This window comes from Boleophthalmus pectinirostris, unplaced genomic scaffold, assembly GCF_026225935.1.
Source record: "Boleophthalmus pectinirostris isolate CB_2022bp ecotype Guang Dong unplaced genomic scaffold, ASM2622593v1 HiC_scaffold_3, whole genome shotgun sequence".
Taxonomy (NCBI): domain Eukaryota; kingdom Metazoa; phylum Chordata; class Actinopteri; order Gobiiformes; family Gobiidae; genus Boleophthalmus; species Boleophthalmus pectinirostris.
Genome location: NW_026571299.1, coordinates 40097333 through 40112352, shown reverse-complemented (window position 1 = coordinate 40112352; position 15020 = coordinate 40097333). Strand labels below are relative to the sequence as shown.

The 15020-nt window shown below is 39.0% G+C and overlaps 2 protein-coding genes across 3 annotated transcripts; one reads left to right on the top strand and one right to left on the bottom strand.

Moving 5' to 3' along the window:
* Window positions 1-2575: 2575 nt before the first annotated feature.
* taf4a (TAF4A RNA polymerase II, TATA box binding protein (TBP)-associated factor) lies at window positions 2576-11547 on the bottom strand. Of its 2 annotated transcripts, XM_020936870.2 has the most exons (16): window positions 11393-11547; window positions 10346-11165; window positions 9481-9617; window positions 8690-8809; window positions 8309-8386; window positions 8101-8223; window positions 7892-7981; window positions 7322-7522; window positions 7106-7247; window positions 6756-6807; window positions 6396-6565; window positions 6189-6319; window positions 5987-6112; window positions 5746-5802; window positions 5535-5657; window positions 2576-4060 (listed from the first exon to the last, which is right to left on the bottom strand). In XM_020936870.2, the coding sequence occupies exons 2-16, from the start codon at window positions 11034-11036 to the stop codon at window positions 3896-3898; spliced, it is 2406 nt and encodes an 801-aa protein (XP_020792529.1). In that variant the 5' UTR covers window positions 11037-11165; window positions 11393-11547; the 3' UTR covers window positions 2576-3895. The 2 variants fall into 2 exon arrangements, with proteins under 2 accessions (XP_020792529.1, XP_055016700.1); XM_055160725.1 differs by lacking the exon at window positions 11393-11547 and having other exon boundaries at window positions 10346-11372.
* A 962-nt stretch (window positions 11548-12509) lies between these two features.
* On the top strand, window positions 12510-15008 carry LOC110171203 (protein LSM14 homolog B-B-like). The gene is made up of 8 exons (XM_055161004.1): window positions 12510-12954; window positions 13024-13187; window positions 13347-13473; window positions 13632-13817; window positions 13883-13957; window positions 14076-14216; window positions 14292-14418; window positions 14477-15008. Exons 1-8 carry the CDS (start codon window positions 12831-12833, stop codon window positions 14631-14633), a joined length of 1101 nt encoding a protein of 366 aa, XP_055016979.1. The 5' UTR covers window positions 12510-12830; the 3' UTR covers window positions 14634-15008.
* The last annotated feature ends 12 nt before the right edge of the window (window positions 15009-15020 follow it).

The window sequence follows — 15020 nt, the reverse complement described above, 5'->3', positions numbered from 1 at the left end:
AACGTGAGCTGGTGAACAACATTACCACTAACAGTGCCTATAACGGAATGTATCCTAACTGGTGGTACATCCAACCAGTCACACACCACATACTAGGGCTGGGTATTACCAAGTACCTCACAATGCAGTATGTATCCTGATAAACTCATGACACGATATGTATCTCCATACTGGCACCTTGATACAAAACATGTCCTAATGCATGGGTATCTCTTAAAACTAATATTAATAGTTTACGTAATTTATGTTTTTATTATGTGCAATAACAAAATGCACTTGAACTGCACATTCATAATGACTTTAATTTATTAATAGAATTGTCCTCTGAATAAGTAACCTTAGCAGCAGATCAATACAAGTATCTTTACAGTTTATATTACATGATACACATCTCTATTCATACACATATTGCCAATAAGTTCTTAATATTACTACATATTACTGTATCAATATTTTAATCAGCCCTGATGCATACCAAAGCAAGAAGCCTGTTTTGTCCAAGAACTGCATAGATGTTGTTGACTAAACGCTGGTAACCACCATCATTGGGATAAAAATGGTGTCCCTACTTGATCTCAAGACATTCAGTGTTCAACAAGCAGAATTAATGTTTACAATGATCATCTCTTATTTCCTGTGTCATATGACTGGAACCTCAAGTGCGTCAGGACTGAAGAGGATGACCAGCTCCACAAACTTGTTTAACCTGAAAACAACCTGTGGCATAATATCCTATTAATATTGATTATTAGCTTGCAAAACACCTTGCCAAAAACATGCAGTTTTACCATTAGCAGGGTCACCTCTTCAAAGAATTGAGGTTTAATACCATACTGTGTAACATTCAAAGCCAAACTAAACATAAGCAATAACATCTCCATAGTGACAAGCAGGTGGTAACCCACCACCTGAAAAGTTATATTCTGCGTCTTTTAAGAGGCTTTGAATTGACACTTCTTCCCAAAAATACTGAAAGTGTATGTTGTAGCCCTATAGGTTGAAATATTATAAACCACCACCACACACAATGACAAAATTTCACAAAGGCGAGTGGATCTGGAGCTGTATCCTTTCTGTCTGATTTCACAGGGCGTGACTGGCTGGCAAATTAACCAATCGGAGAGACGCATGCTTCATTTGAGTCAAAAACAAACCCTGCTGCTTACATATAAAAAAGGAGGAAAAAACATGACTAAGAATAGTATGGATTTTGTCAGATCAACAATCGAAGCACCAAACTATCTCAGACAAAAGGAGTTATATATTTTGTTCTGAATTTATGAGAATATTCAAGAGGAGATGTCTTCTGCATTTGAAAGACACCGACAAATTAGTGGCTGTGGTTGGATCGTCTCAAGTTTGGACTGAGGTTTTTCATGCTCTGTGGTCCAGACTGGTCTGCATTCAAACAGAATGTAGAAAGGACTGGCTGGTCAGGCAACCTTCACCCAGGTTCTACTTAATATCTGATACAATTTAAGCAACTTCAGTGTGTGCATCTTTTCTCATTGTGCGTTTGGGTTTCGAGTGATTATGATTAAATGAGATGCTGCCACCTAGAGGTTCCCAGGATAACTGCGTACTAATGGAAAATGGTCTTTTATTTTATCTGCTGCTAACTGAAAGTTCCCATTTGCTGTGCACATAAAACCTGCTCCCAATCATGGCAGCATCGGGCCACCATCCCGCAGACAGAACGGCCTAATTGAATCCTGCTCTAGTGGTAGGGAGACTTAACAGCTGATCTGCCAGATGTGGCCCATTCTCCATGTGTTGTTATGATTATGGAAAAGGCTGGTGAAGGGATTTAGCGCTGTTCTGCTCTCATGCTCCTCACAGAACTGAATGCATTTGCTATTAGACATTAAACGTAGATTAATATGTGTTGTGCAAATGGGGGAATTAAGTGTTAAGATCTCCTGCAACTTTGAGAACGCTTTATTCTCTCTGTTAGTTGCACTTTAATAACGTCTTCCTTGACACTAACTATGCAATGCTGCCCCCCAGTGGATTGTTCACAATTATAAACGCGCACAGCAGAATTTCTTTTAAGGAGCACATGATGGTATATAATTAGCAGTAGTGTTAGTGACATTATAAATATAAACAGCAGTCTATAAGAAATTTGTCACCATTATATCAAAATCTAGATCAAGATAAATAGTACTATAACACGTGCATGCTAAATATGTTATCAATAGAAACAAATGGATTAAAATGTTATTTATTTTGTGACTGTTCATGTTTTAGCACAATTAGCAGAATTGGTACTGATACTGAAACTGCCCCATTTTGTTAACCATCTGTTGCACACCACAACTTCCCTCTTTCATCTATAAATATGTACTACTGTGTATGGGGTCTCTCTGCTGTTTATAAACAGGCTCAACAAGTGGAAAATCTTGCATTTTCAATACCAATATCAATGATAAACACCAGGTAATTCCAGATTAGTTATACATTTTTTTAAAAATGCCTGAAAAAATATTTCAAAGTACCATAGTCAATAGAGTGGCTTCTACAATTCCAATATTTGAGCCAGTAAAATTCCTTTCAATAATACAATGACAGTCAGTTGAATTAAATGTCTGTAGTAATTATTGTAAAAAAAATCTGTATTTATTCAATGTTATAATAATGAGAAAATGCTATGATTTTTCCCTGTGGGTTAAATTCTCAATACTATACAAATTTGTGTAAAACTTTAGGTAACATTTACAAATGTACAAGAAACTCGAGTCAAAACCTAAAAAGTTCAGTAGCACACCAGAATATAAGCAAGTAAGAGTAACTGGATGTACAAATTATTTCAAAAGTAAAAATATGCAAGGGTGGCAAGCTAGAAAAATAGAATAGTTTTAGTTAGATTTTAGAGAAGTGATAAATAATAAAGGGTAAAAGAAATATTTCAGCAACAAATTGTGTCAAACTACAGTTTCTTACAAACACAATTAACTGCTGCAAAGAAAAAGTAAAGACATATTTTATGCTATAACATCTGAAAACCCACAACACAATACAAAAGATGCAAATGATTAGAAAATCATCAGGGCAACAATGGGCAGTGTATTAGAGCAACACTGAGCTGAAAACTTCAAGAGTATCAAAGTATTTTGTCAAGATATTCTTAAGTAGCCATGAGTATAGGAACATTTAAAAATGACTTTGTTATACAAACACAGGATAACATCTTAATAATGTTTTACTGTTAAATTTGAAATGAAAGTAAGAATTATTAGATCAATCAAAATTATGCTGCAAATGAAGCCTTTCCATACTTGTAATGTCTCGATTGTTTTTCTCTCAGTGAGCCTAATACCAAATCCAACAGTGACTGTTACGTGTCAATAAATAACTAAACATTAATTTAAGCCCATGTTTAGTAAATAAATACAATAAAACAATCAAGTAAAGTAACCAGAGATGACATAGCAAAGCATAAGCTACTGTTTCTTAGTTACAGCAGGGTTAATTGCTTAAGGGGGGACTATATGGCTTCTTCATAGTTAGGAAGGCAACTCAGTAGGTTACACAGTCTAATTCACAATAAAATGTTAACAGAATTTAAAATGTCATAATTTTTTCATTAAAAGATATCTTGTTTTTCTTAAACTTGTGCATAAAAATGATCAGAAAATAAACTGTAGTTATTACAGTGCATAATTATACAATAAGTCACTTATTCATACAAATTTTCGTAAAAACATAGAATCTATTTTAGCACTTGGAAACAAGATGCAAATCATTAAAAATAAAGGGAAGTGTCTGCGGAGCGAGGAGGGAGATGGGGTATCTCCAATTATTGAGTACGGTCTGCACTCTCCTCCTTGTCACTTTAAGAGTCACTTTGTGCTCTTCACTTCCCTCTCTCTCTGGGTCCTGTCTGACATTAAGTCTATTTGAGAAAGCCCTTGTAGAGGAAATGGGAGCGACTGGTAAATCTCTCATTCTCCAAACAGAAGAGCAGGTCCCTGAGATTGACGCGTGTGATGCGCTGCCGCGTGGGTCTGGAGCCTGATGCAGAAGCCCCTCCAGACATAGACGAGGCTGTTCCAGAGCCCTGCAATGCATTATGGGGAAAACAGACCACAAGTGAGAGCAGGTAATCTTTATGACAGGCACTTTGCTGTGCTCTTCTTGCCAAATATTTACAATTTAATTTTACAATGGATCAGTGATCTCCAAATATATAATTGCAAGAGTAGTAGTAGTAGTACAATGTGACTAGCCTATTGATTATGCAAATATATAATGTAATCCCAAAATTATGAAGTTGGTTTATGGAAAAAGTCCTGACAAAAGTGATTGGCTGCAGAGGTGGACAAAATAAATGATCTAGGCTATATTAATAATAATAGTTAGTAAATAAATAACTAAGAGCTAAAAAAGTTCTTTACAGAGAGCAGTTACACCAAATTATAATAACAACAAGCGCAATCAGAGATAGCAACCTGGTCCCCATGAGGCATCAGTGGGGGCATTTCATCACCACGGAAGCAGCTTATGAGGAGTCCAGCACATATTACGTGATCGGTATATCCACAATGCAATGTGTGTATCTGTACAGGCCCATGAACATTTGTGTGATATTGGTCACACATGAGAATGTGTGTGTTTACTAGTGTGTAACCTAAATGTCATTTTTCATGAGTTCCGTATATGTTAGTTCTGTGACTTCAGATCAGTGTGTTGTGTATCACCAGAAAAACAAGAAATGGAAATTATTTTCATTCCAATTAGAATTTTAACAGCATACATTGAAAGAGAAAGGAACTGTTATAATTAGTGATTACCTTGAAAACTAATATTTTACTATACAAATGCATAGAATTGTAAATAGATACAAATCTTTCTGAGATTTTGAGGCCACTCTCGTTGCTCTAGCTTGATTCACTTACACTTAGTTATGACCAAAAATGCATATTTGACCTTGGTTACCTTGACCTTCAAGTGACGTTGACCAGGTTCAACCTGTAACATCCAGTGTACCCCAGTTATGTGTGCGCCAACTTGTGTGATGATTGGGTGAATATTTTATTATTATTTATTATTATTATTATTTTAAAATTGCCAAAATTCCCTATCCTTTATAATGGGGTGACCTTTCAATTGACGCGTGTGACCTCAAATAATCTCGGATCGTCACCAAACTTTTTTTTTTGCAGCATCGAGCATGGGGGGCTTGACCCACGTACCAAATTTGGTGACAATCGGTCCATAAATGGCAGCATTATCACGGGTGGACAGACACACAGACACACCGGGTGAATACAAAACCTGGTCAACCCTTCGGGGAACAGGTAATAATGCATGGGATTTATATAAGGTTATGGTACAGTTTATTATCCCTATTTGGAAATTTGGCATGCCACACTCATGGTGGTATGATACTACTATCCTATTTTAAGGAGGGAAGCCAATCTGTGTCATCAGCCATTCTGACTATTCACTAACACATCACATCCTACTAGGCAAGTATCTTGCCTAAGGACACAACAGTATGAACTAGGCCTTCCTAGATGACCCTTGTGTACCTCAGAGGCAGAAGAGGAGGAAGAAAAGTCCCCAATCTTCCTCTTCTTCCTGGGTCCGATGGCTGCCAGAGCTGTCAGGTTGGCCTCTCTCTGCCTCATCTGTGCAAGCTCTTGCTGCTGCATCTGGACCATTTAAACAAAATGAAGATGCATTTAAATAAATGTGTGCAGTTACAAGACATTAGAATTAGACATTACAGTGAAACTTTACCTCTTTCGCTTTCTGTTTCAGTCGTAGTTGCTCTGGGTCTTCTTGCCGAGCTCGAGACTATAATTTCAAACATGACACAATGTGACGTACATACAACAATGGTATCAAAAGATATGTGCATTTTAAATCTCTGGGCCAGATGTTTTTATTTCTTTAGAGGTCATTTATAAATTAATCAATATGTGTTAGGCATTTATAGAATTTATGTGACTTGGTAAGAAAAATATCTGCATTACTTTACCTTAGCTGCCTTTAGGAGTATCTCTCTCTCCTGTTCCTCCTTGCGTTGCTTTTCTAACTGGTCCAGCTGCTCAAAAAACTTGAGCTGTGCACGAACATCATTGCTTTGCTCGCAGTTATCATTGTCCTACCAACAAAGAAAGGAATTGCCTTACTGTCTAAAGAGGCAAATGAATATAGCTAATTGAATTAACAACACTAACCTTAAAGCTGACGTTTTTCTGCTGAGCTACTTGTGTAACCTTTTCCAACAAATTTTGGAGGTGTTGCTGAGTGGCATGAGACACCAACTTCACCACATCTCCACCAAAATCTGTCACCCCATGTCTCCTCCCTAAAGAAGAGAAGCACAGCCTTAAAGTCTGAAAGGGAGAGCACTACACAATGTGAAAAGAGCCAGTCAATCGCACCAATCTCCAACATCCTCCGCTGTAGTAAAGCACAGGAGAGAAATGCCTCATCTTCACAAGAATGTGTCACAGACCCCACCAGACTAGAATTAGTCGCCAGGATGTTAGCGCTTTCTTCAGTTAGGTTTACTCCAGCCATAGATGCCACGTCATTGATGTCATCATCATCTCTGGGAAGAATATGGACAAAACAAAAAGTTATGTCATTCACCTTCAAGAAGGTTTTGGAAAGGGTGGACAGAGGTAGACTTATGTGTTCAAGGTTGGACAAATACAATAAGTTTTACATATCCTTCTTTTACATGGATATGCATCTCTGATTTTTTTTGTGAGACCTCAGAAAGTAAAATAACAACTTACTTGAATGTGCCTCCCGCCTCTTTTAGCTTGTTTCTTTGAGCCAGAGTCAGTGCTGTAGGAGAAAGATGTTTAAACATCTCCACTACAGCCAATGTTTACATATGTCTCTAGAGAAATTATCAGGCCATACCTAGTTTACATAGAAATTGTATATTTTGTAATTACTGAAATTTAATTTGTAACTTTATTGTTGTTCTATGTATGCCTTTTATCATATAGCAGTTAAATGTTTTTCCAAGCTTAACAAGAGAATTTGTTTACTCTTACTGTTTCAAAGTGTCCTCTCTGGTGGTGTATAACGTTACATTATATACACTGGTAAGACTCAGATTATTCCCCCAGCATCTCACCTGGCTGTAGCTCTTTAAGCTGGATCTGTTGTTGTCCCAGCATTATTCGACTTGGAGCATGATTCCTGAGCGTTACCATGGAGGCTGTGGGCAAGGTTACCTGAGGTCTCACCATGGCTCTCTGCTGGGGAGTTTGGAGAACCTGTGGCCATTGAAATAAAGATTAAGTCCAGTGCTATCTTAAAATAAATGCACTATATGAATATAGCCCTTTACCAGAGAGGGGGACTGTCCTGGTTTGGTGACCCCTGGCTGGAGGAGGGGTCTGGTGATGGATGTAGTGACCCGAGGCCCAGGGCTGCTGAGGATCACTGTGGAAATGGTGGAGGCTGGACCTGAACTTGACTGAGGGAGCTGGCCCTGCTGGATGAAGGCTGCAGAGTCTGGAGTGAGCTGTCTCAAAGCTGGGAGACTCCTCTGCACACAGCACAATATGAAGATGCACTAGATCAATTCTCTGTTAAAAACTCAATAATTGCACATTGAACAATTTGTGTTAATGACATTCTAGAATATAATGTCATAATGTGTTACAGATTAGGGTCCACAAATTTGCCATATTAAACTTTGGTCTATGATCGAATACTTGTATTTGTTCTGACATTTTTTGCTTTGTAATTAGAGATATTAAGCATGAACAAGGACAAACATGTTCATTTTTCAGTTAAAAGACAAATTCTCCCACATAATTCTGACTTGCCTTCCATCGTAATTTTAAATTATGACCAGTTTAGAATCTTGTGATGCCATGTTAACACAACCTATTGGGAAAACAACAGGCTGTACCTTCAGGAAAGGCACTAGGTAAGGTTGTGGTGACGAGTTCAGCTCTTTGTATAGTCTGCTGGTGAATTCCTCTGCTTCCAGTCTGCCCTCCTAGGATGACAAAAGGTACATAGGCTGCAGGGTTTTTTTATTATTAATTTTGTAATATATAACATAAAACAATATATCACTACTGTTCTTCATGTAAGCCTCTTTGTGAACACACTCACCAGTAGGTCCTTTACAAGTTCTCTGACACATGCTGCCGTCTCAGTTGACTGTTTCCCAGTAGATGCCAATTTTATTAATGTAGACAGGAAGTTCTTACATTTGTTCACATTTTCCATTGTCTCCTGGCATGAGAATATTATCAAATACAAATAAATATTGCACAATCATAACGTTTGGCATACACACTCAAGACACTTGGTAACTCACTTTACTGTATGTTAGTGAGGTAACTGTGGGACCACTTGGTCTGGGGGGCATTCCAGGCACTGCAGAGCCAACTGCACTCTTCAGAAAAAGAAGGGGAACACATGTGATATTTTAAAGCAGGCGCTCAGAGAAAGAGTGAATAACAACACAACAGAATCCATCAAGTATGGCACCAAAAATCTACATAGGGTGTGTTTACACATGCACAAATACCTCTTTAAAATTGTGACTAAACTGGGACTAACCCTGGACTAGACCAGAATTAAACTAGGACTGAACACAGAGGTTACATCAGAATTAGAATGGGCTGAAACCAGGACCAAACAAGTAATAGCTTATTCTCTGTCACTGTAGTAGCAAGTCTCTTTCAGGACATGTTACCTGAAGAATAGGGGGTCTATGAAGTGTGGTGGTTTTTGGAAGAGTGGTTGGCACAGGGCCTCCCGGTCTGATGACAGTGCTGGGGGTCACTGGTCGACTGATGACAGCATTTCCTGGGGTCTGTGTGAACAATATTTACAGTAATTCCAAACTTCTGTTCCTTTGAGATCTAATAATGTTTAAAATGTAGCAAGATTTGCACTGAATTTTGTTCAGTAGAAACAATAAAATCAATAATTTTTTCCTAGCTGGTTTATTTGTAAGTTTTTGTTTGCTCAAACTACAAATGTGTTAAAAATAAACCCTCAGCCTTTTCAGCAGGTCTCAAACATTAATAAAAAATACTTTCACTTTTCAGTCTAGTTTAAAAATGTAGTGGATAAGAAAGTACAAATGCAAGCTCTCAAATGTAGTGAAGTAAAAGTAAAAAGTATCCACTTTAAAATGTACTTAAGTAAAGTACAAATACCTAAAATATATATTTAAGTACAGTACTACTTTTACCTTCTTACCTTCCACCACTGAACATTTGTGTATAATACCTGACTTTACCAGCTGATCTAAAACAATATCAATGTCTGGAAGAAACATGATACATAGAAATCAGTCCTTAATTTTTTGCTTTGTAAAAAAAATGCAAAGAAGCAATTTTTCCAATGCAGGTCTGCTTGTTTTCACTGTAAACAAATGGATGTAAATATAGGAAGAGACAGCGAGAACGGAATCTTTAGTGATAGACCAGATAAGCTGCCACAGGTGTCATTTGTCACTCTCTGCAGGTGGTGTCTTACCTGTACAGGAGTTTGCATGTTTGTTGGAGTGGCTGCCCGTGGTGCCAAGCTTCCCTGAGCCTGGGCCTGCATCTGGGCAAGAGCCTGCTGAGGAATCATCAGCAGCTGTCCACTCTCACTGCGAACAAGCACCATCCCTGGAGCATTTTACACACAAAGAACTGTTAAAATACATTGCAGTATTGTAGTGTTACACTTAGATACAGTCACATTTGAATAAGTAACGTAGTCAACTTTAAGCTAGTTGTATTATTAAGAGGTATGTTCTGTCATACATGGGTAGTAAAACCAAATGATTATATACTACCCGTTGGTTGTACAGTTGATTCATTGATGATTTTTATGTATTAATTATTTTACTGGAATTACAAGTTTATGCACACTGAGAAGAAAGCATTACATATAAATACATGCATAGTTTTTAATTAAATTCTGTATGCAAAATTGTTATAATGTGGCTTGCGAGTGAACATTTTGTAATACCTTTGTAACATGTGCATTCATTAATAACCAAATATTAAACTGTCAGTACACTGCAACTTAAAATAACATAAATGGAGTGATAATATAAAGATTTGCATTGTAATAAAAGTGAATGTAAAATGAGGTGCTTGACAAATAACAAATTAAACAACTATGTTTCCACTGAAGTCAAACACTGAAGCAATGTTTCCAACTGAAGTACATGGTTAAACCATAACAGCAATAGTACCATTCCACCTCAAATATAATAAAGTCAATAATTAATTTTACTTTCATCACCCATCAGTTAGCACAGGAAAAACTGATCCTTAAAGAAGTCGTAAGCCTTAATCAAATGCACATAACAATATCATCAATGAATGTCTCTAAAACATTTCCTCACCTGGCGGGAGTTGGATGTTATGCACACTGGGCTGTCCAGGAGTAGGCTGGGGTAGTCTTGGTGCTAACATCTGGGGAGTCGGAGTTCGAACACCACCTGGACTGGCAGAAAGAGAAACTGGGGTCCTGGGACTGACTGCCTGCTGAGGTGGGGACTGTATTATTGTTGTGGTGGGCTCCTGCTTGACAACATTTGAGCCTGTGCTGACAGTCACAGAGCTGGGATCCGGGTTGTTGTTTACTTGAGGAGCCGATATGCTGATACCTGTTGAAGTGACAGCTACAGGGCTGCCATTGTTGTTGCCATTGAGAGCTACTATGTGCATAGGTGGTCTAACAAGTGTCACAGTGGCCCCTGCTGCCTGGCTTCCAGCTTGCGTGTGAGAGTTCAATGGAGACGTCTGAATAACGCTATTGGAAGAAGGCAGCACTTTTGTCAGCACTGGCCCGCTGTTGACAGATGTACTACTGGTGCTGCTGTTTCCTGGGCCACTTGTCCCTGCAGTCCCCAGTAAAGGGGCTGCGCTTCCTGAATTGTGAGAATTCATACTTTGGCTCCCATTCAAAGTCTGCACTGACAATGTGTCGACTTTCCCCTGGGTAGCGGGCAGAGAAGTTACACCGCCACTGACAACAAGTGGTTTGCCAGGGTCGTGTCCAGAGGAGTCCGTGCTGCTCGTCGGTGCGTCCATAGTTTAACCATTGGGGACTGGTTATTAACACCCCCCCTGCAATTTAAGTTGGCTAGAAGGAGTAGAGACGTGTTGGACAGGCAATAATCCGCCGATACTTTCTGTCAATTCTGGTGCTTGTTGCTCGTACTTAAGAGAAAAAAATGCAGAGGAAAACATCATCAGTAGTAGTTACAGATCGTACCTGCTTTAGCAATCACAAAGTCTCAGCTGGACATTAGCTCGCATTACCCCTTGTCCCGGAACTATAACTATGTAATAACCGGTTGCCTCGTTAACAAGGCGTTACTATTGCACAAGAACAACAGTTGTGACTCTACAGATTGCAGCTGATGATATGCTACATCTTTATTCACCTCGGAAAGTAAAAAAAGCTTATCCATCGAGCCAGAGCCAACCGCCATCTTCACACTTCTGCGAGCTTGTGAGAAGTGAGGTACTTACCGCCTGACGTGCGCATGCGCACAACGTTCAGCCTCCTCCTAGAGAGGAGCTCTGCGCGCTCTGATTGGCTGAGCCGCGCTGTAAAAGGCGGTACCAATGGCTCCAGCTGTCATTCCACGGGATGCCTGAGACGGAACAACATCGTGTCGGAGATTAACTTTTTTCGTCAAAGTTCTCAGCTCTGCTGACGAGTTAATACACGATCAAAAGACGATTAGTTCTGAAATTTATACGCGAATACTTTTTTGGAGTCGGAACTTAGTTTACGTCAAGCGAATGATCCAAATTTTACAGTTTAGTTGCTGTCTATAAGCTGGGCAAGATGGCTGCAGTGTTTTGGCCACCAAGTGAAGTTGTTGTAAAGAGGCGATTGAGGGCGCCACACCCTCCGTTTACAGAGCAATAGGCCTATTAGGCCTACTCAGCTGCTCGTGACCAAGTGTAGTTTTAATATTCAGTGAGTGGACTATAATTCCACCAATAGTGCCACCATTTTGACAGTAATAGCACATAACACAATAAGCATAATTGTAGAAATAATACAGTGACCAAACTAACCTAAGGGAAAACAGCAAAACAGCATAGACCACCATCATATTTTTCATCGAATAATATTATAATATTGCATTAGACGTATAGCCTATATTTAACAGGCACTGAAAGTTTTTTATTTTTTTATTTTTTTATTTTGGGCATTTCTACTCCATTGTGGTGAGCTTGTAGACATGGCTGCCCTAGTATAGGCCCTAGTGATGGTAGAGACCGACTGAATTATGGGTCTCCCATTCAGTACTAATACCCAAACTTTTTTAATTCATTTATTTATTATATATATATATATATATATATATATATATATATATATATATATATATATATATATATATATATATATATATATATATATGGAGATAAAGGTGTCACATAGCTGTTTTTTTTTTGTTGTTGTTGTTTTTTGCAGTATTAAAAACGTACGAACGAACTGTAGGATATTTAGAAAAAAGATCTAGATCTACACAAATAGATCTACACTAAGCATCTTTTAAAAAATGTAAGAAAGCATTCTATTTAGTATATTTATTTTTTTGAAACTCACTCACGCACACATTACTTTCATATTAGGTAATGTGGCGAAGTGTCTTGCAAAAGGACACAATACTTTTCACTAACCGAAAGTGCGCAGTCTGTTGCCATGGTTATATGGCGCAGCTGAGTCTGATTACCTCTGTCTGTGATAAATCGCGCAGGTGTGCGTTAATTGCGCACCTTGCTGCTCACTTTTGCGGATGTCTTGGTGTTCCTAGATTAGCATCTTTGTAGCAGTTAACCTGTTTCTTTATCAGAGTAGCCATGAGTGGCGGAGGAACCCCGTACATTGGCAGCAAAATAAGTTTAATATCTAAGGCACAAATCCGTTATGAGGGCATACTGTCCTCGGTGGACACGGACAGGTCCACGGTTGCGTTAGCCAAAGGTAGGCTGTCCACCTGTATCTATACAGACGTTCCCCTATAGTGTATTACTCAAATGTTTTCTTCTGTAGTAAAATCGTACGGAACAGAAGATCGACACACTGACAGACCAGTGCCCCCCAAAGATGAGGTGTATGAATTTATAATCTTCAGAGGAAGCGATATCAAAGATATCACAGTCTCTGAACCTCCCAAACAGCACCATGGACTGCCACGTGATCCTGCAATTGTACAGGTAACCTGCAAGGTTATGAGTAGGCTGTAGTTTTAAGTCTTGGGCACACTTATGATGGGTATGGTGGCAGTTACAGTAGGATTCCTTTGCTATGTACTTGGATTTACAGTAACAACAGGAAAAACGTGCATATAGCTGTTATTGTTTGTGTTTCTGAAGTCATCCCTCGGGAGCTCTTCTGGGTACCACCCTCGCTGGAGCCCATATAGGGACATGATGCCCAGCTACAATCAGCTTGCTGCTAGCACCTTACTGAACCAACAGTACAATGCAGCTCTGGGACTAGGTAACTTCACTCCCACTCAATGCATGGTTGATGCCAGGTCTGTCTACTCATGAAGTTCTATTGTGCAGAAATCTACATTTTTGGAGGCAGAATTTTTAAAGAATAGATTTGCATCAGTGAAGATTTTCCTTTTAACATTTATACGGTTCTTTCCTGAGGTCTTCATGGCTTTCCGGCCAGAAGAGCGCCCATGGTTGAACAGGCTGTGCAGACAGTTCCTCTGGCCCCTGCAGGTCAGAAGAAAGGGAAGACCCCAGCACAACCACAGAGCAGACAGCCTGTCCGCCCCAGCCAGCGCGCCAACCAGGACACCTCCCAGGCTCAGAAAGAAAATGTGCCCTCCAGTAAGTACACTTTAGCCTACCTGTTGTAGACTACTGTAGATGATGATGATGTCTCACTTCCTCAGATCGGTCTTCATCTCAACCAAGTGCATCTAAAGTTCAAACCCAAGCAGACAGCCAGAAGCGTCGCCAGAAACAAGGTAGTCTGTACATCCATGCATGTCAATCGCTTGTCTAGATCGATGGTGATGATCTTGAAATGGTTTAATTTACTTTGAGTTAAAAACTTAATTGTGCCCCTTTTTAAAACTACCTTAGCCAATCGCAGGTCCCGAAACCGAAGTAAAGGACAGCTTTTGGTAAAGAACTCAAAGGCTACAACTTTGCAGTTTGAGTCAGACTTTGATTTTGAAACTGCAAATGCTCAGTTTAAGAATGATCTCACTAAAGAGGTTGAAGGTATGGAGCCAGTTTTTCCTTTGGCTTTAAGATAATATACTATTACATTAAATCTGTTTTCTTCCTTTTGTACAGTTGAGAAGGTGGAATCAGGAGAGTCTGAAAGCTGCCCAACTACTCAAGAAAAGGAAAGTTTGAGAGATAAATACTATGACAAGACAAAGTGCTTCTTTGACAATATCTCCTCAGATCTCAAGCCCAGGTAAAGTTTATGGATTTATTGTAATCTGAACATGCAATATTGAGTTGTCACTGTGCAGGAGAACTACTTGGGCTGAGGAGAAGAAGCTGAACATTGAAACGTTTGGTGTGCCTGGGCGCTTCTTAAGGGGGAGAGGCTTTCGAGGCAGAGGACGCAGAGGCCAGAGCAACACTGAGCAGAGGCCCCTCCCAAAAGTTGGTAGTGGGAGGGTGTAATTTTTCTTTTGTAAATAACTAAATTCTAGTTTTCTACTTATTAAATAAGTGCTTCCTTTTTTCCATTGACATGCTAAATTAAATATGCTGTTTTCTTTGTATATTGTGCTTGTAAATGTGTAATGGGGGGAAACATTTTCTTTACAACTGCATCTGTCCACTAGAAGTGGATTAGTAGTTGGTTAGAGGCATGCTTTGAGGTTTTATCCTTAACCAGCATGCTTGTTTTTGTTTATTTGTCTACTGACTCATTTTCTCCTATATTGTAAAGATGACTAGATAGAGCATCTTTGTCTTGTATGAAATGTGGAGTGTTTTGATTTCAACATGTAAATTCTGTCTCAAAGGTGCCAATTAAATTGCCTCAAACTACAATGTATTGTGATT